The sequence below is a fragment of the Seriola dumerili genome, unplaced genomic scaffold (genome assembly GCF_002260705.1).
Source record: "Seriola dumerili isolate Sdu_G_001 unplaced genomic scaffold, Sdu_1.0 BDQW01000149.1, whole genome shotgun sequence".
NCBI lineage: Eukaryota > Metazoa > Chordata > Actinopteri > Carangiformes > Carangidae > Seriola > Seriola dumerili.
The window spans coordinates 6,447,678-6,474,078 of record NW_019174404.1 but is presented as its reverse complement, the minus strand read 5'-3'; the positions used below and the strand labels follow the sequence as shown (position 1 = coordinate 6,474,078).

The following is a 26,401-nucleotide window of genomic DNA, read 5'->3' as shown; positions in this document are numbered from 1 at the left end:
TATGGCCTCTCAAAACCCCACACACACACACACACACACACACACACACACACACACACACACACACACACACACACACACACACACACACACACACACACACACACACACACACACACATACACCACTGCTAAGCTTATTTAACAACAGACTCTGTGAGGAAGTCGATCCCCCCTTCGTATCAAACATGCTCCAACAGTCTCTGGGAGCTGAGCCCACAGAGAGTTCCTATTATCTGAGCAGGACTGGCTGTTTTTATCTGCTCTATTATTCCAGAAGGCCTGGTATGTTTTTATAGGCCTGTCATGGTGGGGTAGCCTCCCCTATCCCAGGCTGGGTCAAGCTGAGGGGAGACGGGTTCATTCCCCAAATTCTTCTTTGTTTTTATACACTGTTTTTCCAGAATTCCCCTTCTTCTTTGTCTAATTTTGAGTTTAATTTGATTTAGTTGTCATAGGCAACTAGTAACTTTCATTTGCTGTAATGTATATAACTACTTTTAAAAATGTACTAATTTAATGTATTATTTGAATGTTTGGTTAAACCACTTTAAAAATCAAAAGAAAAATGACAAAAGTACAAAAGAGGTCTCCATAGACATGGTCTGAGATGCAGTACTGGGAAATAACTGAGTAAATTTACTCAGTTACTGTGCTTAAGGGAGTAGTTCAACCTTTTTTAAAATGTTTCCTCTCTGACGGACGAGAAGATCGAGATGCCACTCTCCCTGGTGACGTGTGAACGGTGTGCTAGGGTTCCGAGGAGGTCATGTGGCTCAGGTCCTCTCTGTTGGCGGCACCTGGAAGTTGCTCACTGTCGCCCCACGTCATGTTCTTTATTAAAGTTTACAGTCTATAATGTTGTCATCCTTATTGTCCATAATTGTGGCTCTATTCTGTACACATGACATCTATTGCCTGTGTAGAGAGATCCTTCCTCTGTTGCTCATCCTGAACTCTCTTCCATTTTCTCCTGTTGAAAAGTTTTTTCTTGTTTCTTGATTCAAAAGTCTGAGGACAGAGGGTGTCGTAATGCTGATTATTTAGCCACTTGAGGCAAATTTGTGATTATTGATGTTGGACCAGAGTGTCTAAAAGAGTCTAAAGAGTGTCTGTTTGTAGTTCATCAAAGAAGGTACTACCTTGGAAGTAAACACTGTTAATGGCCATGATAGAGGAGTATAATTCAACATTTAGTGATGGTTGTCTTACTGCAGAGTTGGACACGTTTACCTTTAACAATGGATTTCATCTGAGACATCCATGTTTGCTTGCTTTTCCAGGAACTTCTGTACATTTTAGCACCAAGTCAGATATAGCTGAGCTTTCAGAAAAATGTCAGCTTTTAGAAACTTTTAAAAACAGACTTCTTTTCAGCTTAGTAGTATTTTTCCTTTATTCCTTCCTCAGTAACTTCTTCCCTCCTTTCCTTCCTTCCTTCCATCGCATCTCTCCTAAAAATCTTTCCTAAAAATCTTTCCTTTCCCTCTTTAACCTATCTGATAATTCCCAAAACAGAGTTGTTGTTTTTCTTTTAACCACAGAGTGAAACTAAACTCTAAAGTCTTCTTTACCATTAATACCCTAATACTTGTTGTACTACTACCCACATTGACTGGGGGACATTTGCTTGTAATGGGGTATTTTCATTATGCAGCATTGTTGCTTTTACTGCTCTGACAAATACCAGCTCAGTGAACTTTTACAGCTGCAGACAATGAAGAGACTGGTTCCAATCTCTCTTTCTAAAAGACACACACACACACGCACACACGCACACACGCACACTCTGCTAAGATTTTTTGACTTCAGTCCGCAGGAGAGATAAAAAAAAAAGAAAGAAGGGAAAGTATTGTGTTACGCTTTCACAATCTTCTTTGGAAACAGCGCACCCCCGATTCCTCTTTGAGAAAACAAACACAATGGAATCTGGGATCAGACACAAGTACAACTTCCCCTTGACCTCTGACCCATCGGGAAGTGGGAAGCGTTCCTGTTATTTAGTTCTTAAGATCAGTGGCCGAGGTTCACTGTGACCCATCTTTAGAGCTGAATAATTGAGACATATACTGGAAATAAAACAGAGACAGAAATGGGTAACAGTGTTGTATATGAACATTTGTCTGAGATCTGCATGTCAAATCTCAAACAGGTGACGGTGAGATTTGTGGGTCTGCCGGGCAACCTCACAGTTTGTTAGCTAACGAGGATTCGCTACTGGTGTACCACATCACAGCGAGGTGCTCAGAAAGCCAATATTTATCTTAAAGATCCCTCTTTTTGTATTTTGACAACTGTTTTAGTCCTCGGCAAACCATGCTGTGTTTGTTCTGTACTGCTTTCCAAAAATAAAAAAAATAAAAAATTGTTGAAGGTTTTTTTTTTTTTTTTTTCCCCTACAACAGCCATCATTGTTCATCAGTGAGGGGGTTAATCTATTAATTCCCAGCAAACGCAGAGAAAGAGCATCACTTCCTGTGAGGCTGGGGATTTTTCCTGGGAAAGTCCTACACGACACTGGGTGATAAAAAGCTTTTTCTTGGTATATCCGCTGATTTGGAGTCACAAAACTTTTTTCGGATGAAAAGGTTGAGTGTCACAACATTAAACAATAATGCCACTAGCTCTGGAATGCATTGTTTGGTTTTTGGGCCTGCAAAAGAGATTACTTTGATTAGTTTATCTACTACTTGCTAAATTGGTACTGAACTAAATACTGTACTTAAAACAGTGACGAGTGGTTAAAAAAAGATGAAAGAAAGACCCTGATCCTGAAAATCATTAGACTTGGTTTGGACTTCCTCCAGAAAAGCAATAAAAAGGGAGTTTTTCTGAAATCCATGTTTTTTTCCCTTTGACCAAACTTGATCCGTTCATGCTATTGTATTTGTTGATATGTTTGTGTATTGATGTACCGTTAATGTAGTCAGTATCTCTGTTGTGCCAGATATGACCAACAATGGATCTGGTTGCTCACAGTACCTACTGTCCCACATCAACCCTGTTTCCTACAAATGATGTTCATAGACAACTAAACCGCAACAGCAAAGGCAACGACAAATGAAACACTAACTGTCACACCACAGACTACGATTCGCATCCACAGTCCCGTCTGTGAAACATTTTGGTTACGTTTTGGGAAAGATTGTGGTTTTAATTAAACATAAATGAACATTGTGTCTGAACTCACCGAACATTTGCTGTATTTTTAAGGTTTGCTATTGCTGCATAGGTAACGTTACCATTAAAAACTGTTTACGTTCCAGTCTAGAAGAAACGATGGGAGTTAAGCCTGAAAAAATCCTTTACTTGCCAAGAGCTGTCTCTTGTTTGTGTTTCCATTTTTATCATTCATTATCATCTACTGAAGGAGAACCAGCTAGCTCCAACCCAATCAGCCCATCTCATCTCTTTCTGTCACCGACTCACTGTAGTGTCCGCGATGTGTGGCTAGACACAACTATAAAAAAAAAGTTTAATAATGCTCTAGTCACTGCAAGAGGATATTGTACTGCAAGATATTTTGGTGGAAAAAACAAATCCGTTGTCTGCAAACATTTATTAATACGTATCGTTATCAACTAAGTTGAAACTTGCAAAATACATGAACTAACGACAGTAGCTGAACTATTTTTGAGAATACATTAAAGTGCAGAATTACATTCATCACATTTCTTTTTGAATAGTATAACCTGTGGAACAACTTGAACTTAGCACTGCCTACAGCAGTTATGTATGTACTATGAACTACTCAGATACTCTTGCCCCCAAGTCTCATTCCTCTGTTTTCTTTAACTCCACCCATGCACTGTGATTATGAATAAGAGGAGAAAAAAATTCTATATTATATTATAATTCTATTAATATTTTCTGTTATTGAATTAAATTTAAAGGATTGTGAGGCCTGAAGAGATCTGCTCTCTAAACACTTTCTAGTTTGTCTTACATTCACGCCATCGATAATTAAATGTTCTGACGCAATCGATCCTGAATGGCTTTGAAGCTCATATGTGTAAAGTAAGATTGAAAAGCTGATGTTGACATGACACAGAAAACAGAAATAATTCTTCCTTCAACAATAAACCACAACAGCACCGAAAGGACCTTCTGAAACCACCGGTAACCCAATTTTAACTGCGCACACACACACACACTTTTCACACAGGAATGTCAGGGAGCACAAGTCAACACTGTCAACTTGAATTTGACACATATTTGGCAGAAGCAGATACTGTGTGTGCATGTGTGTGCATGTGTGTCAATAAAACTGTTAAAAAGGAGCATCTCAAACATGTCGGCTGAATGCTAAAATGCACAGCTGTCGTCAGCTGTGTTGCCTCTCAACCATTACTTTTCTGTAACCCTTCAGTTAGATCACAAGCTTGTAATGACTTGCAAGAGTGGAGCTGTATTAATACAGCTACACAAGCAAGGTGCAGTTTCACTTCCTCACTGCTGATTCTTACCTCAACAACACACTAACTTTGTGTCACTGACCTTTTCCATATTACTCTACACATGTAGAGCTGAAACGACTGGTCAATTAATCCAGTAGTCTGACAGAAAATTAAATCAGTAACTACTTAGACATTTGAGTAATGGTTTGAGTACTTTTTATGCAAAAATCCCCTGGTTCCAGTTTGTCATATGTAAATACTTGCTGTTTGTTTTTTTGTTTCTTTTATCTTCTGTGATAATGAATTCCATATATTGGGATTTAGGTCTTGTGTCATCTTGGACTCTGGGAAACTGAGATGGGCCTTTTGCTATTTGCTGACAATCTATTGACCAAACAATCAATCATTTAAATAAAACAACAATCTCCCTTATACTGTTATTATCTATATTTTAGAACACATGCAACATTATATACAAATTAAAAACCACTTTTTTACATTAACAGCCACTTTCTCACTGTCTTACCCAACTTTGTCCAACACCAACATCCTATTTTAGCCAGAGAAGTGTCAAATTAAACAAGCAAGTTGCTTTCAAAATGCTTTATGTTAGTGTCAACATATTAAGTACCTTTAACCTCCAGAAAATTAAACAGTTAAAAAAAAAATCTAGAATAAAGTTTTAATGCTTAAAAAGGCCCAAAGCTCGAACTGATATGTGAATTTTCAGAATGACACTTTTAAGTTGTAGGGGTTGCTGACCTGACACCAATGATAGTTAAATGTATTTTGGATGCATTGTATGGCTCTTTTTTAATCCTACTAAATGGGTACAGCACAGATAACAAGTGCTTCAAATTACTGTAAATTAAAAACTGCAACTGTAAATCTAATTAGTTTGAACCTGCTACTTCATGTGAGAAGTATTGGTTTCATTATTAAATGTTCTTTTGGATCAGATCAAAGTATCTGAACAGAAACAAGTAGGAGTTGCCAGCGTGATAAAAGTGAACAGTGATAGTGAAACTATGGTCCCAGTGACCTCTGTGTGCAGCAACAGCTGGGCTTGGTCTTATAGAAAGGCAGCCAGTCCAGCTCTTCAGTGTCTTCGCTCTCAGTGTACAAACACTATTAATGAGGACATCAAAACACTGTCAAAGCTGAAAGAAGTGAGTTCAGACAGTTGTATCAGATGGATTTGCTCAACCTTGAGATCCTAAACAACTGTAAACAGAAGGTTTTTTCTAAACAGAATACTGACACTTTGCGAAATACACTCATTCCCTTCCTTGCCAATGCATGTTCTCCTGTCTGTAAGCGAAACATGACCACAGAGCCTAAAGAGGAACTATTTTTATTTAAGATTGGCAAAAGGTGGGAAACAGCTATAGCCTGGCTCTACCCAAAAGGTAGAAAAATCTCAGCACCTCCAAAGCTAATTAATTAACACCTTATAGCTCTTTTGATTAATGTAGACCAAAATTAAAGCGTAGAGGCAACACGTAGTTTTTCCAGGGGCTCTTGTGCCAGACTATTTCTTGCTAGATTAGCCGTATCCAGTCTTCATGCTAGCTAATTGGCTGCCAACTCTGGCTACAACCAAGAAATAGTCCAGCTCATAACCCCATGAAAAATCACTTATTTTTTACACTTACAACAAATTGCTAAATACAAAATATAACATGTTGATTATTGACCTTTAGAGGCACTGGTAGTTATGTTCAGATAGAGTCAGCCTAGCTGTTTCCCCTTCTATCAGTCTTTGTGCTAAGCTATGCTAACAGACTGTAGCTTCATGTTTAGCGCACACAGAGAGAGAGGCACTAATCTTTTCATCTAACTCTCCGCATGAAAACGAATAGGCGCACAGCATTTCCCAAAAATATCCAACTATTCTTTTAAAAAAGAAACTAAATTAAATGGCAAGACCAGTGTCACAAAAGGATCTGGTTCTCACTTGTAATATTTTTGCCTTTTGAAAGAGTCCAGACACACTGCATGTAAAAATAAATAAATAAATGAATAAATAAAAGTGGGGAAAAAAGTGAAACAAAACAAAACATGAACAGAGCAGCCTGTTCTTATAAAAGTTCATTTTTACAATGTTGTTAATTTTACTGTGATGCAAAATGTAGCTGTAGCCTGAATTTCATGACTGATATTGTAACAACAGATGTTCTCCTGCTGTGGTATCTGTGAGTGTCAAAGGGAGATATGGTGTGCATTAGTGTTTGTGTGTGTGTCTGTGTGCACTTGGAAGTTGTGTTGTATCTACTGTTGTGCAGTGGTAACAAATGGCAGGATGGAGGTTTGACTGCAGAGGGGAAGAGGAGAATTAAAACACTGAACAGATTCAGAGATCAGTTACAATCTGAACATTCAGCACATTCCTACCATATCACTCACTCACTCACACACACACACACACACATACACACACACCCACACACCCACACACATACACACACACCCACACACCCACACACACACAGACACATAATGAGGGGCACCAAACCTAATGATAGTTTACCCTCCACACACAGATCAACAGGAGATTACTGCTCTTCGAGTCCAAAAAGCAACGAGATGCATTTGAAACCGTTTTACAGTTAAGTGATAGAATTTTCTGAGCTTATTTGTGGAGCTGAAACGGTAAATGGTTAACCAATCAATTAGTTTACAGATATTTTGATAATTGATTAACTGTTTTAATACATTTTAACCAAATATTAGATGGTAAACTGAATATCTTTGGGTTTAAGGAAAGTTGATTGGACCATCAAGCAATTTGATATGTGAAAAATTACAATTTACTAGAGCTCATCAAATGTCTTGTTTGGTCTGTCAGACAAGGAAAACCAGCAATTTCTAACATTTGAGAAGCTGAAACCATCAAGCATCTGACATTTTTGGTTTAAATTTACATTGGAGATTTAGTTTGATCATCACATTTAAATTACAGCTTCTCTTTAAAGTGTTTCCTGGGTTTTATCTGGGTATTTTATTTATAAACAGTATAGATAACTAATGCCATTGTCTGCTGACAGACAGTAGATATCAACATGGGTGGCAATGAGTACTCTTAGAAAAATGTTTTCACTTTTTAAAAAAAAAAAAGAAAAAAAGGTGCATCACTGACACATCACACTTTGAAACGATAAACTTCAAGCTTAGTCAGCCAAAGACTTTGTAAGCTGAGAAATATGTAGTTGACTACTCATTAATCATCACTTGAATATGATGCCACAGTACACTTTGATGTTGAACAAGCACTCGATTTTGAGAGAGTTCCGAGAAGGACTCTTATCTCTGGATGTCATTAACTTTCTTATGAAATATCCTGACTCATTTTTTAAGGTAAATGAGTCAAACAACATGTTATAAATCCTTATCGCTCCTCATCTGACAAGTATTGGCTTGTGGGCTTTATCAGGATTTGTGGCCTAAGCCAAAACGTGTCGCTTTAACATTAAAGTTCTTCTGTATACTGCAGATGTTGCTTTTTAACCTCTTCAGGTTTTTAACCAAGATATTCTTTCATTTCCAACCCTTTTTTTCCCCCTACAAAAATGGACATGCAGGGCATTGATGGTGGACTCCTCATCAGGTGTGCACGCACACATGAACATACATCATGAGTGCAGAGGGAGCTGAACAGAAGAACGGTCATTATCATTCCTCCCTGTCACTCACCAGATGGGTCCACAACTGGACACACACACACACACACACGGAGACACACACACACACAGACACACACACACTGTAACCTTCAATGTTTCTTATGGCCTTCACAGGCATTCCACTGCAGGCAAGTTTTAGCTATGAACCCATATTTCACTCCTAAAAACATCTACAGAAAATAAGCCAAAAAAAGGGAAATAAACTTTGCTGTCAAACTCCTGTTTTCCATCATCTCAACGACAACCTCTGTCAACCCCCACGGTGCCAAAAAATGTGAGCAGACGTGACACAAAAAGCCGGAAGATGTCAGTTCTGTTAATGGCTTTGTGTCGTCCTTAGAGAGCAGAGCAGGTCGCAACAAGTCGTTTTGTTCTCTGCACTGTACTCGCACATATAACACCAGAGAGCCCACCCTCAACACACACACACGCACAGACACACAAACCTGGTCTACAATTTCCAAAACAGGATTTTTACTGTCACAGCAAGAGAGATTCATTGTCCATGATCTTTTGCTCTTCCTCCTCACCCTAAGTTTAAAGAATAAAGGGGCCACGAGGGGGAGGAGGAAAAATGTACAAAAAAAAACTTGAATGCATTCACAGAGACTGGAATCTATCCACCAGAGAAATAAAGAGACAGGTAGAGATGCATACACACAACCAAACTGCACTTTGTGGTTTCTTACACTGAACTAACTGAACCAATAAGCAGTCAAAACACTATGAAATCAAACTGTGAGTGTATCATGGCCTCAGCAAATCAACACATTGGAAAGCCTGATAGTGAGATAAGATACTATGTGATATGTCTTAACCAGAATGATCTCAGTGGAGAAATCTCTTTAGGGACAGTCAGAGATCAGCAAGTGTTCTTACTCAATGTTGGGAAGGACTCCTTTTGGCCTGTTTGAACAAGATAGGGATAATTGAATAGGAAAGTTTATTTGTAGGCTACTGCAGTGCTGAATATACAATCACTGCTAATTAATGTGTCTACTGAGTATCGTGCAAGTTGCATTTTTTGAATGTAGGTCATGAATTTTTTAAATAGGAGTTAGTCCCTTGCTCTGATCTTGCAGGAAGATCCATGAAGCAACATGTGTATTACCGGTGACAGATCTATCAATCAGTGTGTGTCACTGTTGGCCAATCCCGTGCGTCACCCTGCAAACTTCCCAATACAAGCATTTTCATGTAGGTTTGGAATTTAATTTATAATTCAGTCGCACAAAAATCACAAGACGAGCCTGTAGAGTCTGAAACTAATCACGTTTTCAGCCATGTCGACAGGAGGAGGGTGGTTACTCACCAAAAAAGACACAAAGAATATCCACCACGACCAGGATCAGCTTCTTCCCTTGCTCGGTCATGTTTCCTCCGGTGCCCGCTTCACTTTCATAAATGAATCGTGTTTACAAAAAAAAAAGAGGCAGTGGGGAGAGTTGTAATGTAAGAAACACCTGGACTAGCTTTGGACAAAACACTATCGGGACAAGTCGGACCTGCTCGTTCTTCCGGCTCTTCTGTATACCTGTCCGCTTGCCTGCCTGTCTGTCTGTCTGTCTGTCTGTCTGCCTGCCTGCCTGCCTGCCTGTCTGTCTGTCTGTCTGTCAGTACTGCGCTGTTCCAGGTGAGCTGCAGACAAGAGGACGCGGAGCTGCGTCCTGTAGGCCTGCCTTTTTTACGCACGGAGGGGAGGGGAGGGCTGTCGTGGAAGAGGGGCTCAACGCTCTCAGTGGATGGCTTCCTGAGATCTTTGCTCCAAACTGGATGCCCCCACCACCCCCGCTTTACACCCTTTCTTTCCACTTTCTCTTTCTCTGCTCTGGGTTTGGTTAATCAGTTACAGGCAGCGCAGTCCATGCAATTGATAACCATGAACAATTCCCGGCTCTACCACGTGGTGATTGCTCTCTTGGCACTCACCTCTTGGCAAAGGCATGACACACTCCATCTCACTTCAAATATAACTTATTGTGCGGGGTGACTTTTAACAGTAGAGATCTCAGAATAGTGTGGGAAATGGCCAGATTAAAGACTTTGACATTATGGAAGCCCATTTGTGCCAAGAAAAAAAACAGACAGGTATGATAAAAGTGCAAATATTCACTGTAAGTCAAAATTATAAGATATAAAGTCAGACATGTGACTCCCACATTTATAAATTTGATCTAAAATGTAAAAGAAAATGGATATAATCTCATGATTCTGATTTAACATCTCACTTAAAAAGTCAAAAAAGTCACAAGTCACTTGATATGTCATAACGTTGACTTTATCATTCTTAACTTTATCTGTGTTTCATGTCTTTTCTTGGCGGACAGTAGCTTCCATAAACTATGAACAGAAATACTATAAGTGATGGCTATCTGTCTATGAAAGGCATAATCCACATTGTGATGCTTTTTCAGTGGGAATTAAACTCTTAATTTGAATTTTAATGTTAATTTTCTGCACCACAGTGTGAGACTTCTAATATTAAAAGTCAGTACATACTGTATATTTATTATAGAGATAGGTTGTGCCAAAACAGCCTTCACCAAAACAGGTTTGACTCAATATCCAACAATTTTGACTTAACATGAGTATTTAAAGTTTTATAGTTTCTAACATTTTATCACTTTTTATTTTTATGGCATAAATAAGCTTTCATAGATCTTTTACACACATTTCAGCATGTCACAGTGGGAAAAGCACTGGTGTAAATAATAAAATGAACAATGGCTGAATTCCATGTAGCTGCCTCATTTTCAGGCATCTGCTGTTGTACATGCAAACTGTCATCATGCATGGCTCAGAGAGACACTTGAATAGAACTGAGACTTTGTTATGTAATTAATAATGCCTGTGCTTTTTCTGTTATGACAAGTAAAAATGTCTTTTGTGAAAAACCTTTACAAAAACACAGAGTACGCTGCTCAGTCCAGAAGATATCAAAGTAACCTGCTTGGCTGAAAACATAACTTCAAACACACAAGTTATATAAGTGAAATGAGTCCAGACATGAAATCATCACCCAGGATATGTACTGTTTTAATGTTAAAATGGTTTGTTGTGCATTGAAGTGCATATATTAATGCTCAGACATACATATAAAGTGAAAACTGATTAGCGCTTCAGCTCAGGTGTGATCATAGTTAAAAGAACTGCTACAAAGGTTTGTAAGACTGAATTCCAGTTAGCAGCATTTTAGCTATAAGAGAAGTCTGAATCTGAGGTATGTGAGTTTTCAAAGGTACATGAGCCAACTAACAGAACTCTAAAGAGGCCAGAAAGTCCCTGTCCAAACTGCAAATACATAATGGAAAAATTATGTAACGTGTCAAGGGCAAGATTCATAATAAACTGCATCAGTGAGGAGAAGCAGCTGCCACTGACCAAAAAGTAAATAATGGATATTAAGTATAAACGAGGACAAGAAATGCTGTTAACTGCCATGCAATCTAATTTAAACTGGTAAAAATTCACACACACACACACACACACGCACACGCACACGCACACGCACACGCACACGCACACGCACACGCATGCACACTCACACACACATTACAATCCCAGACATCTCAAATCTAAAGCTTTCATGTATATCTTAGATTGCTTTTAACTGTACAATAGCACATTCAAAAATAAAGTTGCCCTGAAAGAAAAAAATAAAACAGGCATCTCAAACATCTGTGTATACAGTATGTACAAAAGAAAATGTTGCAGCCTGTGTTCCGTGGTATTTACATTCCTTGGATTTTAAGTTAGGGCTCAGACATACAGTATATGAAGTGCAATGTCAAAAACACACAATGAAACCTTCATAATGAAAGACATATAAAAATATAATGACTGTAATTGACTTTCTTGCTGAGAATCAGACGGTTAATACCACTCTCATGTGGCTACAACCAGCTGCTCATTAGCTTAGCTTAGCATAACAACTCGCCTGGGTTTGTCCGAACATAAGATAATGTGTCATTTTTACATTTGTTTTGTTTTTTTATGTTTTTTTTGTTTTTGTTTGAACCAATTAAACAAACATCTAAAATATTAATTATTAATTCAAAGTTTCTGGTACATTACATGGATTTGAGCGACGCTAACTTTTTCTGTTTATGCAGACCATCAAAAAAAAAAAAAAAAAAAAAATCTATAAATCAGATTGATCTAAAATAATTTAAAAAATAAAATGCAAAATCTGTTTCTGATAAACAATCCACTGTGATTCAAATTTGTCCAAAAAAATGATGGAAGTTTCCATGAGTCAAAGGAGGTGAGTATATTTATTGAAAGTTGAAACTAAACTAACTAACTAATTAACTAACTAACTAACTGTGAGGGTCACACCCCACAGGACAGTAGGAGAAATCCACGAAAATATGAGGATGAAAAGACGTAAAATTGTCAGGTGAAGCATTGGGGTGAGTGACGGTGTCGGGCTGGAGCAGTGGGACTGAGTTTAAGTTGCTTTGAAGAAAAAGGTGTTTGGGTGAAGGGGGCTCAGCAGTGCGAGAAAGTAAGACAGAGGATGGAGAGATGCTGCTGAAGTCATGGAGGGAAATGAGGCTTTGATGCTTTTTCAGACAAAGAGGAAAGGTTTTCAGTTCATCTGCTAGGGAAAGAGGTGAATCCAGTTTTGTGGTGCTCCTGCCCTCTTGTGGTGCTCCTGCCCTCCTGCCTTCAAACGACTCAGCGTCTCTACCTAGCTGCAGCTCGACGTCACTGATGCTGACAATACTGTGCTGCCGGTCGTTGAACTGGTGACAAGTAGGTAACAGGATCGGTGATGGAGGATTTTTGTGAGTCTGTGAGAAGACGATGCTGGAGTATGGGCAGGAGGAGAGGTCGGTTTCGGAGGTTGTCTTGGATCTGATTGGGTTCCTGTTCTCTGATATTCTGCTACTCTGAGGAGTCTGAGGCTCTGAAACTGGGAGTGGAGAGTACTCATGACAGGAATATGTTTGGAGGCCAAAGGCCTGATCCAGGTCAGACATCTGCAGCTCACTTTCACCAAGCAAAATAACTTCAGGGTATTTAATGTCAGGCTTCTCTAGTACTGGATGCTGCTCCATGCTCTGAGGAGGCAAAAACAAAAGCCAAATCATTCAATCTGGTGTTTGAAGATGTTTTTAAATTGTTAATTTCTTCAGTTTCTTCATAAACAAAACATTATTTCTTGAAATATTGACAATCACATTTTAGTGCATTTAGTGCATTAGTGCATATTTTACTTTGGAGAAGTTTTTGATAAGTTTAGCACAAAGGAGACCTAGGTACAATGCTTACTAGTTGCCCTGTAAAACTTTAGTGCTTTTACATACAAGCCTGAAAACTGGCACACCCGTGGATAAGACGTGGGAGATAGGAAATGTGAAATGGAAAGTTTATGATTAATATTATTCAAAGTACTTTTTTAAAAATGTTTTTATTGTGTATGTGTGTAAGACCAGACTCCTTTAAGCTAAAGGCAGATGTAAGGACTCAGGGTACAGATGGGCAGATGGGATAGGACTCAGGTTACCTCCAAGGTGGTTATTGGGGTCCAGTAGGCCAGACTGCTGTTAGAGGGATCAGGAATGAACTGACACAGCTTCTTTTTCACCCTGCAAAAGTTATTTTTACAGACAAACAGTACAGAATGAGAACAGATATATTTCATTAAACGACTGGCTCAGTACAAACAGAAGTAGGAAGAACAGTGAGAGCATGGACATTGAGTTTTGAGAATTGTAAAAGAATTTCCTTAGGTCAGGCTGTCGCTAAATCTTACGGGAGGAGACGCTCAGGCGGCAAAGTTGATAACAGAAGACGTTGGATGGTCAGTAACAAACGACTCTCTTTTATGCAACCAGTAATATGGGTATGCGTAAATCATAATTGATTGTTATTTTTAAGGAGCCAACAGAATGCCCACACATCTTCTGTAAGCCTGAGATATGACCAAACATGGGTGTGAGGTGTTTTCTGGGAATGTGAAGAAACTGAAGAAAGACTAACCACAGGGGACGTCTCAGGTAGAACTGAGGTGGCAACATGCACAGCAACATGCATTGATGATACTTCTGTTCTCCTTGGCCAAGCTTCAATAAACATTAACATTAAACACTTTCTTCATAGATGCCTTAACCATCCATGATAAGAATCTCCCTATCAAGGACAACAGGTATATGTTTGTGTTGTTTAGTGTGGGGGGTGTCTCTGGTGCAGCACAAAGATCTTACATCTTATTCTGTGCCAGGCAGGCTATCAGTACCAGCACCAATAAAGTCAGCATGAGAGGGAGGACGGCATGAATCACTATGGAGATTTCCTCAGAACCTTCACACACACACACACACACACACACACACACACACACACACACACACACACACACACACACACACACACACACACACACACACACAAAGTTAAAGATATAACAATATATAATGTTTTTTTTTGTTAGAGTATTAAGGTACGGTGCTTCTGTGAGTGTGTGAAGGTGTGTGTCCCTTCTTCACCTATGTGCACTTTATAGATGGGCCCAGCTGCTCCGGTGCCAGCGTCAGTGTTGGCCTGCATGAAGATGTTGTAGTTACCAGGCGCCAGGTTCCCCAGGGAGTAACGGTGCACATGACCAGGCACAAAATCGCCTGAATAAACAAAAAAATGGTACATTAGTAATAGATTGACTAAATGTGATAAAGAAATGGATAAAAAGATAACAACAAACAAAGGAAAAAAAACAAAAACAATCACAATTGTGCAGTGTGCTTACACGTGTACTTGGAATGCAGAATATCTTTAAAGCCGTCTGCAGAAGGACAGGAAGCAGACTGCAGACTTATTCACATAATCAGTGAAATCAAACCCTACACTTATCACAGAAGGCATTTTCAGGTGGCCTGTTGCAGTACAATGCATCCTTTAAAGCATATTGGCTTGTGTGTGTGTATATGCATCACTCACTCTTGGCTTTTTGGTTTGCGGTGGAGTAGTGGAGTGTGTAGTTGCGGATGAAGCCATGAAGCTGCTCCACAGGCAAAGGACTCCAGCTGAGCTCCACTCTCCCGCCAGAGATCTCCTGCACCGTCACAGTAGGACCAGCTGAGGGCGCTGCACAGACAGAGAGATAAGAGCAAGAGCGATGATGGTGAGCTGTGATAACAAGGCTCAATGTATATCTATATTTAACAGCAACTGATCTGATTAAGTTTGTTTCAACATGCTGAGCAGCTCCTGTCTTGTCTAAATAAATGAAGACAGAGAATTGAATTTCTCTTTTACAGTTAAACATTATTATTATTGTTTTCTTACAAAACAAGCCATCCTGGGCTCTGTTCAGGCTGACATGCTGTTACCAGGCTAAAATAATCCTCTGAAGTCTAGTTTGAAGAATGGTTGTTAATCCTGGATGATGGTATCTGGCGCTCACACTTTAAATAAAGGTGTAAATTAGTAGAGAGTGGAAACCATGATCAGAATTCATATGATTGGATGAGTGCTGATCATGTGATTGCAGCATGCACTGGGACAATAGATTCGTGGACACAAGTCTCACTGGATATATGTCCCTCGCATTGTTAGTTGTTCTACACTTTCCACACTTTGCTATCACCAGTGAACGTTGCCAGACTACGACGGATGTTGACGCACCAATGGTGAGGTTCTCCCTGATGGACATGTAAGAGGCTTCAAAGTGATGATCATGAGCCTGGGATGAAAATGAAACCAAATCTCTTAAAACGCTGCTTTAAATGCATAAACGATTTACAGCACAGTGTATTAGTAGGTGGGTAATTAAAGTGGCGGTAATTAAATTGTGAGAATTACACCAACTGTTCCTAATGATGTCTCAAAAACCACAACTGCATGCTCTCATCTTTAATCATAATAACATCCACACTCAGGAAATTAGTTCACATTTGGGATAACTGTTAATAAACCTGCACTTTTGCAGGTTTGGGCTTAAAGTACGTGTTGCTCTGACAACAGCTCCACATTTTAACCAGCTTTGAAGATCCAAAAAAAACAAACAAAAAAACAGATTTGTGGCAAATCATCAACAATCTAATCTAATGGATAACTCTGGATCACTGTCACAACTTTACTGGCACATCAGCACAGAAGTTTGTTTCTGTTTTCTTATTGTTTGTTACAATGAGACAAACAAAAGTTAGTCACAGTTACGTCACTCGGCAGCCCATTATCAGTGCATGACTGACAAATGTGCTCCATTGATTTCTCCATTTAGAAGTGACTTCCATTTATCCTTCCATTATCATCTCCTCCAAAAGCTGAGAGAAAGAACGTTCTTTGTTCCCCTCAGTATTCAGTGTCAAACCAACTCTGAAATGTGTTTTGCGGTGGTTTCCATGTCGACCAGTAACAGTGAAGCTGTGCGTGGTTCTTGGTTTATTCTGTATCTTCTGTGTGCCATGCACACATCTCTAATGCTGAAACCGATCACTTGCATCTCTACACAAGTGAAGCACAGCCTGATTAAATCATACCATCACACACAGGTTAAATATAAACCAGTGTGTTACTGATGCTGATGATAAACGTATCTGGGCGCCAGGCCGACCTGCTATTTTAATTTTCTGATATTTGACTAAGTTTAAGTTGAGTTCTTAATAACTTGTTAAGTTCCATCTTGTTAGGTTATACATCTCCTCACAAATATACAGTATATATATATATATAACAATGTATGACTGAAGATTTCGCCCTTGCCCCCAACAAATCCCATGAAAAGACTTAAACTATAGCCTGTATAGCTAAAACTGAGCCATAGACCTCCATTGTTGTTCCTTCATTAACATGGACGTGGACACTGTAGTTTATTTTCGGCAGGAACAATTTTGGCTCGGGGCTGAGGGCTGTGATCAGGGAAGGCAGAAAGTTTCAAGACTTGATCAGTTTGCTGACAATAAGAAAAATATAGAACAATGCACACGCTTCGCACAAAAACCACACTCCCAGCTGATCTATAACAAGCTTTTGGCTACTTTTAGAGCTTGGCAAGAGACAAACAGATTATGTACCTCCTTGTCGTGTATAAATATGAAGTGTCCCATTCTTCCCTGCCACTCGCTCACCATACAGCGCTCTGACAGAAACAGCGTAACGCTCCATCGGCTTTACTCCCTCTAAACAACACAAAGATAAAAAGCACTTATTGGTGAATATTTTCAGAAGTTAATTAACTGTACTTGATTAATGGCAAAGGGCAACAAAAGTATTCTCTGTTGCAAAAAGAACATCATGTTTTATTAAGCTGCTGTATGTATCGTATTACCTGTGATGACGAGCATTGTACAGGAGCTATTCAACCTTTCCCAGTGTAGGATGATGCTGCTGCTTTTCTCTCTGACAGCAAACCACTCCACGACAAAGCCGCTCACCGATCGATCAACTGGAGCCGTCCAGCTGACATCTAAGTTGTTGTCATCCAGTGGACTTGCAGTGATTTGGGTCGGGGCGGGCGGCTCTGAACACAAAGACCAGTTTGTGAACAGTAAAAACAAATGGCTGATCTGAGAAGTTTAATATTCTGATCCATGTATTTCTTCAACGTAGAGCAAATCATCTGACGCATAGATTGTATGTTTAGTGGTTTTTGCAACTGTTTCTGCTTGTGAGCATTGTTTAGGGGTGGCCGAATAGCAGGTTTATGCACAACTGCAAATCTCTGGAGGATCCTACACCTTGAGGTTCGCGGGACTCCAGAGGCACCAGCGGCTTCAAATACCTGTTTGCTGCTTTGTAATGGCAGTTTAGCAGCTGCTCTCCTAATCCAATGAATTTGTCTGGCAGAAACCTTCCTCATTATGCCTTTATCTGCACGAACCCGTCTGTGCTCTGAATCAGCCACAAATCTCTTTACAGTACGATGATCACGCTTAAGTTTTCGTGATATATCTATTGTTTTCATTCCTTGTTCAAGGTATTGCACTATTTGACGCTTTTCGGCAGCAGAGAGATCCTTTTTCTTTCCCATATCGCTTGAAACCTGTGGCCTGCTTAATAAGGTGGAACGTCCTTCTTAAGTAGTTTTCCTTGGATTGGGCTCACCTGGCAAACTAATTATCACAGGTGTCTGAGATTGATTTCAATGATCCAAAGAGCCCTGAGACACAATACCATCCATGAGTTTAATTGAAAAACAAAAAATTAAATGTTTATGACACTTAAATCCAATTTGCATAATAATTTTGAACGCGGTGTAGTTGTCATTTGTCTGTGCTTGTTTGGCACACCCTCTTTGAAGGTAGGACTGGAAGCCGCCTCTGCACACCTGGCCAAAGACTGCATACAGCAGGCTTGATCGCCAGATTGTCAGTTTAGAAAAGTTACAAAAGACATAAAGGGCTCTATTTTAACAGCCCTAAGTGCATTTAGGGGCGTGTCCATATCCACTTTTGCTATTGCTAACAGCCGAAAAAACGGTCGCTGCGCCTGGCACATTGTTGAAAATTACTTTACTTAGTTTCTTAATTATTCATGGGAGCGTGTTGGGCGTAACATGCAATAAACTAAACTAATAAAAATCAGTGTCTTTGAAAGCCACGCGTGCTTGCACCTTCATGAATGGGAAACCATTTATGTCTAAGAGACAGTTGTGACTGGCAATGTTACCACAAAGAATGCTCCGACCTTCTGAGGCTGTATTGTAATGTTCCACCTGATTTATCCAAACATCTGAAACTCATTGTCAGCACACTCTTACTTGTGCATAACAGGCAAAGTGTATATAAGCACACATTACTATCTTGATAATGTACCCTCGAAATAACTGCACCACAGACCAGATTTTTGTTGGTCAATCGCTTTCTGCTGCCTCAAGACAGCAATGTGCCTGACCACTCATTTTAAGACCAACACGCCCATGGGTGCTCAGATGGGAGCTCAGATGTATTTGCTATCTAAACAGCGTGGGTGCTGGATGGGAAAGTGACAACTGTGTTTGTGTGAAACTAGCAAAGGTGAACTACATCTTACTAAGACACTTCACGTTCGCTTTTTCCTCAATTTGTTGCCCATTTGTGGTGAAAACATATTGAGTAACTTCAGAGGTTGGATTTATAAGACTGGACAAGAGTCTCAGGTGACTGCACCTCGATGTCATGGGCCATGAGGAGGATGAGTGAGGCCCTACCTGTCTCAGTCGCTCCAAGGAACCGTATCTGGGCTTCTGGCGAGGTCCCGACAGAGTTGGAGGCCGTCAGAGTGCAGGAGCAGCGCTCAGCAGGGAGGAGCAGGGTACAGGACAAATTTGCCTGGTTCAAATCTCTGCAGCTCCTATTATCGTTCAGAATTTGAGCGCTGTCCGTCTGACAAGTCACATTATAGAAGAGAACTTTGCCATTGGCCAGTGAGTGAGGCAAGGGCTGAATGATGTAATCACAGAACCATGAGAGAAAAGAGAAAACAAAAAGTAGAAGTGAGCTTCTGTGAGATGATGGAGGTTTTAATCAGACTATTCTGTTAGATAAACAGATTGTGTCACATTTAGTTCTCTCTTTCTCCAGCTCTCTCAGCGTCACTCTCAACTCCAAACAGACTGTTGCGCAATAAATGAGTAATTTCAGGGAGACATAAAAACAAATTAGGGACCGTTCATAGTAGATGGTGATTAAAAAACAAATCAAATCCCAAAGTTATTAAACTGCAAAACTATGAAATTGATAGACAGAAAATATTATGTGCAAGCCCGTGGCTCAAATTGAAACACAATTCAACACACACACCTTCCAAAGAAGTGAGATGAGCCTCGAGCCATTCTTGCCTGTTTCTTTCACTTGCCTCCAGAAAGCTGGCGCTGCAGATGGAGCTGGCAGACAGAAGAGAGAGGACAACAACATCTGAACGTGACAGAGCAGAACGTGACGTGGCCTACGCACTTTTTACCACATACTGTATGTCCTCTACAGCAGTGGTACTTACAATTAAACAGCGTCACTAATTGTTGACGAGTGACAAACACAACACAGGAGGCCCTGTGAACTCGTAACTATTAACTCTTGCAAGGATCCTGGAGTGAGTTCGCCCATATGATGTACATGTGTGCTAAGGGCTGGTAGAAGTCTCATCACTGTGTCCCTCTGGGTTTCTTGTTGGGGACACAAGCTGCTCTCTGTGGACGGGGCTCCAGAATTACAGAGTTGTTTGGTTCTGCTGCATTTCTGCTCTCATTTCTCCTCCAGAGAAAGGTCAACAACAAAGATTCTGTGTCTTGTTCAAAGACACCTCAGTAGGGACGTTTGCTTTCTAACTGATGGAATATGCTTCGCCCATCTGCACATATAGGCAAACATGCACGATTGTTTGTGTGGGTACAAATTTTGAGTACGATATTCACATGTCTTTTCTTGTCTGTTTTGAACCCACTAGAATTATCTTTGTTTGAAAAAGCATAATTCTAACCAAGGGGGCTTGAATCCAGGTCATCACTATCATCGCTGCTATGAATCAGCGCTGGTTTCATTATTAATTAGGACTAAAGTGACTGAGACTGAGAACAAACACATTACACGTGTTTGTCAACTGTGTGTCCTCTCACCGTCCTCTGCTGTCCGTCCCTGGAGTGCGTTGCTCCACGGGCTCCAGGGACTCTCTGGGCCTTGGTAGCGGTGACGGAGCCGGACGTTGTATGAAGTGTCGGGTCTGGAGAGACAAACCAGGAAGCTGTAGTCTGTCACATTCACATCGTTCACCTGGACATCGAGCTGCACGGGGCAGAGAAATAGGAAGAAGGAAGGTGAGAATTAACTCGTGAAGGAATGTGGAACATTTTAATATCAAGATATTATTACAGTGATTTATTATCACACTGTAAGGAAGCCTGGCAGCCTCCTTACATTTGCTGGGAAATGTTTGATCCCTCTAAGAATACGTGAAAAGGGCCAATGAGGGAAGAGATGTCATGGGAACTGAACATGGAAAATTTTATCTTCACTTGGCAAAAAGCACCACTGCTGTAGGATGCTTTAATATCTTAAAATGCTACGTCTTGCACCTTTCCTTTATGAATGAGTGTTCCTTCATGCAATTATCTGTAGTTTTTGTGCGTATCTGGGAGTGGCAGACCTGCCCCACTGCTGTGACCTCGATTTGGGAATTCAGTTTTCCGCCTTTTATTTCAAAGTCTGCCACGGGGAAAACAGCCAAGGTGCGGCTCCAGGTAACGTTCAGACACTCAGGCTTCCTGACGACTGGACTCACGCTGTTTAACGTCACTGGAGGCAACATCACTGAGAGAGACAGGGAGAGAGGAGTGAGAAAGAGGTAAGAGACTGAAGATGAGGGTACGAGAAGTGCACCAACCTCACCTTCAATTCTACCGGGCTGACACCGAGGATCTGACAATACGTTGAGGCTACGACTGTGCGCTGTGACGGTGATGCAAAAGATAAACCTCACGGATGAAACGCTGATATTGGCTGTGCAGTTGGTGCCAGAGGTGGTGCATTTGAACGTCCTCAGAGAGCTGTTTGTCGTGAAGGGCTCAGGTCTACACATTCCCACGTACATGTACACAGAGAAAGACACACCCATAAATACACACACGCACACCAATATGAAAACAATATCTGTCTGAGTCCTACTTCCTCTCTTACCTCTGGGCATGACAGGCAACAAGCACACAAACAGATACAAAACCACAAACCCAAATAGATGCATGCTTTGTTAAGCAAATGGTTATTCCTGTGTATGTTTCAGATGTTCCCGTGGACATTTGCATGTGCTGTCACTAACACAACCTTGCCCAAAAACACGCATATCACGCATGTCACCAACAAACAGATCGTGAGGTGGCAACAGTATAACTATTATTTCTGAGTATCAGACTCGCCATCAAAGCCTCACACGCACACGGGGAGATTCGAAAGTGATTACAAATGATTAGAATTTGCATTTAGCGAAAGAATAATCATTGTCAAACAATAACGCTGGCACAAACATGCTTGCAAGGCATGATTACATGGAAAAATACAACAGTTTGCTATTGCTGAACTGGGACTTGGATCCAATTTGACTGGTCATTTTGAATCTATCATTAACCCTGATAAATACACTGCAGAGTGCAAAATGGATACAGCGTGTTGTAATGAAAGGTGGTTAAATCAGCTGCATTTTCTCAGGTCAGTCTTGACATTTTATCAGGCTAGACTTTGAGGTAGTTTGGTTTTTAGGGTACAGTACATCCATGTCTAACTCAGAGTAAATGTGTGAAGAGGCTCTGCTTTACAAGTGTAAAACAAACCGAACAAACCGTAACAAATATCAAAAGTACATCTAAGACAACATCAGTGTGTTTCCTGTTTACTAACCACACAGTGGAAAATGCTTATTTCAGCTCTATAGACTATCTTAAATATGCACAATAACTAGATTAGATTTTTCAGACAGGCTGCAGAAAAGTGAAATAGAAGTTGTTGTTTTTTTTGCCATAAAAAGACAAAATTAAAACAATTCGTCATCCTCTCTCTAGTAACTATATCTCACTACTGATAATAAAAGATTTGGCACCTTTCACACTAACTCTTCCAAAATGCTTGGTAGCTTGAATTTCAAACAAATTAAACCTACAATAACTGATTTTTGGCCACTTGGGGCAGTGGAAACAAGTTGTGAATGCAACACTGACATATCATCAACCTTTTAAGTTGATATGGTAAACTTTCTTTGACTATAGTTCAACAGTTGCTTATTTACACATCCAGCAATTATGGAGCTACGCTATCCTTCTTTTGGAGTTGTGTTTGTGTTTCCCTCTGCCTCCCTTCTAGCTCTTGAAGGAGATATATGGCTCTTTTACTGCCCAAATTAACCCGTGGTGGAAAATAGCCCCCAACAAATGCACGTTTTACTCTTCTTTAAGGAAGATTTGATAAAACATCTGTGTCCAGCTGTTTTGTCCGGCTCTAGACTCTTAGTCCCATATTATGAAAGAACCCATCCGAATCACTCCAAAAATACTACAATAAATATACAGTATATTGTAGAGTAATGCAATGTAATATATGAAGTGCTCCACAAAATTTGGATGAACTGAAGCTGAGGCAAATTTGTCTCACCCGGACATCTTCTGAATTTGCAGAGTGTAGTTCGTCGTCGGCATGTCTGCGGCCTCCCAGCGGCAAGTGGCGTTGGCTCGATTCTGGAACACACAGCCAATTAGCTGCGGGGGTCGGTGGGAGGCCTTGGAGGTCGTACTGGAGGCTGGAGGCAGGACTGAAGATGGAGAGAGGCCGGAGTTAACGGCATGAAGAGGCAGATACTGCTCAATAAGTCTGGAGTTTTTCGTTAGCTATAGCTATCTCCAGGCTAAAGAAATTTGGCATGGTTTGGAAATACATCACAGATGCAAGATTTGTGCAGAACAGGATTTTGATTTTATCTGGCAGGAAATAATTTAATGAAAAAAAGAGGAGCAATTAGTGAATTTGTTCTACAAGCCAATAGTCAGAAGTAGCACCTTGCTTGCAGTGCTTATTAAAACTTTAGAAGAATTATCTGTAACCAATTTAACCATGCCAGCTGCATGTGATTTATCTTGTTAAATATTCATATTTTTATGGGCTATGGGCTGTAATTGCTATTTGGAGTGAGGTTTAAACAGAAGCTCAGACAAGTCTGTACAAGATATTTCCCCTGATCTGGCATCACTCTGTCGGCTCAACTTCTCCCTGGTTACTCAACATGATCATACTGGGTCTGACATACTGTAGTTTGAATAACTACTTCTTAATTAATATGTTGCCGCCTTTTTCAGCTATGCAACGTTGTTCTGTTCCAGGAAAATTTTAAGGATCTTTGGGAAATATTGTATGATTTTTGCTGTTAAAGTTTGAGTAATAAAGTGCTAACTACTAACTTACATGAATTTCCCCAAAGGGATAAGTAAAGTATCTATCTATCTATCTATCTATCTATCTATCTATCTATCTATCTATCTAACTGAGCATCACAAAGTTGAATTGGCTTTATAGATTTTTGGGAACCATAAGGAGAGAACGCCATAATAAGTTGAACATAACACACTCACTTTTGACGAACAATATCTGACCTTTTGATGTGCTGTCAAACAGTTGCCTGTTTGGTCTTCACATTACACATGGAAAAGAATATCTGGCTCTTTATGTGCTAAATGCTCCATATGTTCACTGGCTACTTGCTAACCTTGTCCATCTATAATTTGGTGCTGGACAGCTTTGAGTTGGTCTTTAAAAAAAAAAAAAGAGCTGAAGGACACTGAAAGGCTCTGCAGGTGGATGATATTTGACTGACTTTGTTATTACAACTGAGCTCTTGTGTAATTACACATTGTTTGTATATTTTGTAAGTTTCATCATTTACAGTATCATTATTAAGAGCTTTGACCTGCAATAACTTAGATTTTGGCCAATCAGGAATAGTGAAGTTATAAACACAACATTAACACGGCATCAACTTTTGGGTTGATATATCAAACTAGTTCGCAAATAGTTGCAACATACATTTACACAAGATTTTGGATGTCATGTTTCTGGCTAACTGATTGATGTAAGTGCAATATTCACTCTCATTTTAGCCCTGTTTTGTTCCCCAACAACTCCTGAGGGAATATATCAAGGTCTTTAGCTGCCAAATGCTATGCTATATTTATGTATTGGTGCTGAACAGCAATGTACTGTGTATTTTTAGAGCTTTATCACTGAAAATAACTAGTCTACAGGGTGGTAATAACTGTGAATGAAAACAGTAAAGTTGTGAGCTTGAAAACCAAAAACAGTCTGCTGAAAGTGGTTAAAAGACCCCATAATGCTAAAAGGGCAACTGCAGGTACTGTCTGTGTATCCCAAAACCTAATTTAGATTATTTGTCTGTGCCACAGAGCTCCACTGTTATACAAAAACTATTAAAACACATTAATGTTACAGTGGCTGACATGATTCTTCATTACAAAAATATGGACATGCTAGTTTACTTACAAACAGTTGCATAGACTGATAATGGCGATGGTTGGTGACATTATCTAATTTCAGTATTTAATCATGTTCCTCTCCCAGTGATTTATATCATCCAACCACAGCTATCACACAAATTTTAGCACTTCTCCAGACTGGGTCTGACTCTGGCCAGATTAAGAGCGAGAGGACTCTGAACATGACTCACCCAGCGTGAGTCCAGCCCCCAGCATGTAGGTCCACACAACAGACCGGCCCCGCTCCATGAACACCAAACTAGTCTCTCCTGGCACTGCAGTGTTTCTCACTTACTTACTTTCCTCCCATCACACTGCCAGCAGCTCCGCAACGAGGACTCTGCACACTGAAAAACAGGAGACCATTCATCCTGTCAAACGTTAAACAGATTTAAAGAGCATGAGCAGAGGGTGCTCAAGAATGACTCAGTTCAGTGGTTAGATTTCATCAGAATAGGTTCCAGGCTCATGAAACCAGTTTCACTACAACATTTTCATCACCATGGGTGTGTACTCACAGCTTTTCTGCTTGCAACACAGCAAACGCTCAACCAATATGAAATGTAGCAGTTTGTCCAAACTCAGACACTGTCACTTTCTAAATTGGGTGTTGTGGGTTTGAGTGAGGGAACAGGGTGATGGTCACTGGTTCTTTTATCAAAATTAGGCTCAGACCTTGGAACTTCAGCGGTGTGAGGATAAAGCTCACCTACGTGTAAGATCATGTTGGTGCTACTGACATGAAGGAGCAGTGCCAGGTTTTCCATCTATTTAAAGCCAAAATGTGAAACATGGGGGGCGGATGTCTGAATAGGTGTACCTGCAAAATCTAAAGTGAAAGCTCTGCAATAAATCCTGCCTTTATGAAGCTTATAATGTTCAGATTGTGGTAACCCTGAGTGAGAGGTGTTGATTGAACTGCTGTCGGTTTAATGACGGTTTTATAACACACTATAATGTAGTTGTAGGCAAATGTAAGTGTGTTATTCATCAGCAACTATAACTTCTCATGTGGGCACCCATGGAGGCAGGTGTATAAACAGATGAATGACAATATAGTAAAACACACTTAATATAAAACATGTCTTCACATGAGATGTCAAAAACATCCTCATATCTGCGCACAAATAGCTTACATCATAAACCATTCATTAAATGTTTATATAGTGCTAATGAATGCTAAAGCAGTGCTGCCAATGGAAATATACTGAGTGACATTTCTTATATTCTGTCACCCTGTACAACTTTAAATCAAATCACAAAACCACACACACACACACACACACACACACACACACACACACACACACATAAAACCACCAGTGAAAATTACTACAAATTTGAATCGATACCTGTTTTACACAGTGTCAACAAACC

General features: G+C 40.0%; 2 protein-coding genes and 1 long non-coding RNA gene across 3 annotated transcripts in view; all 3 read right to left on the bottom strand.

The window, feature by feature from the left end:
• Positions 1-9,835, bottom strand: part of plpp2 (phospholipid phosphatase 2) — an 18,183-nt gene extending 8,348 nt beyond the window's left edge. The window contains exon 1 of the mRNA XM_022751281.1: positions 9,392-9,835. Within this exon, the coding sequence (XP_022607002.1) occupies positions 9,392-9,452 (61 nt within the window). The 5' untranslated portion in view covers positions 9,453-9,835. The remainder of the gene's footprint in view (positions 1-9,391) is intronic.
• Positions 9,836-12,398: 2,563 nt separating this feature from the next.
• LOC111225792 lies at positions 12,399-14,105 on the bottom strand. Its single transcript, XM_022750820.1, has 3 exons — positions 14,068-14,105; positions 13,592-13,673; positions 12,399-13,145 (listed from the first exon to the last, which is right to left on the bottom strand). The coding sequence occupies exons 1-3, from the start codon at positions 14,103-14,105 to the stop codon at positions 12,399-12,401; spliced, it is 867 nt and encodes a 288-aa protein (XP_022606541.1).
• A 1,007-nt stretch (positions 14,106-15,112) lies between these two features.
• On the bottom strand, positions 15,113-17,436 carry LOC111225289. The gene is made up of 3 exons (XR_002665264.1): positions 17,354-17,436; positions 17,100-17,204; positions 15,113-15,168 (listed from the first exon to the last, which is right to left on the bottom strand). It is a non-coding gene; the product is annotated as an uncharacterized LOC111225289 (long non-coding RNA).
• Between the last annotated feature and the right edge of the window lie 8,965 nt (positions 17,437-26,401).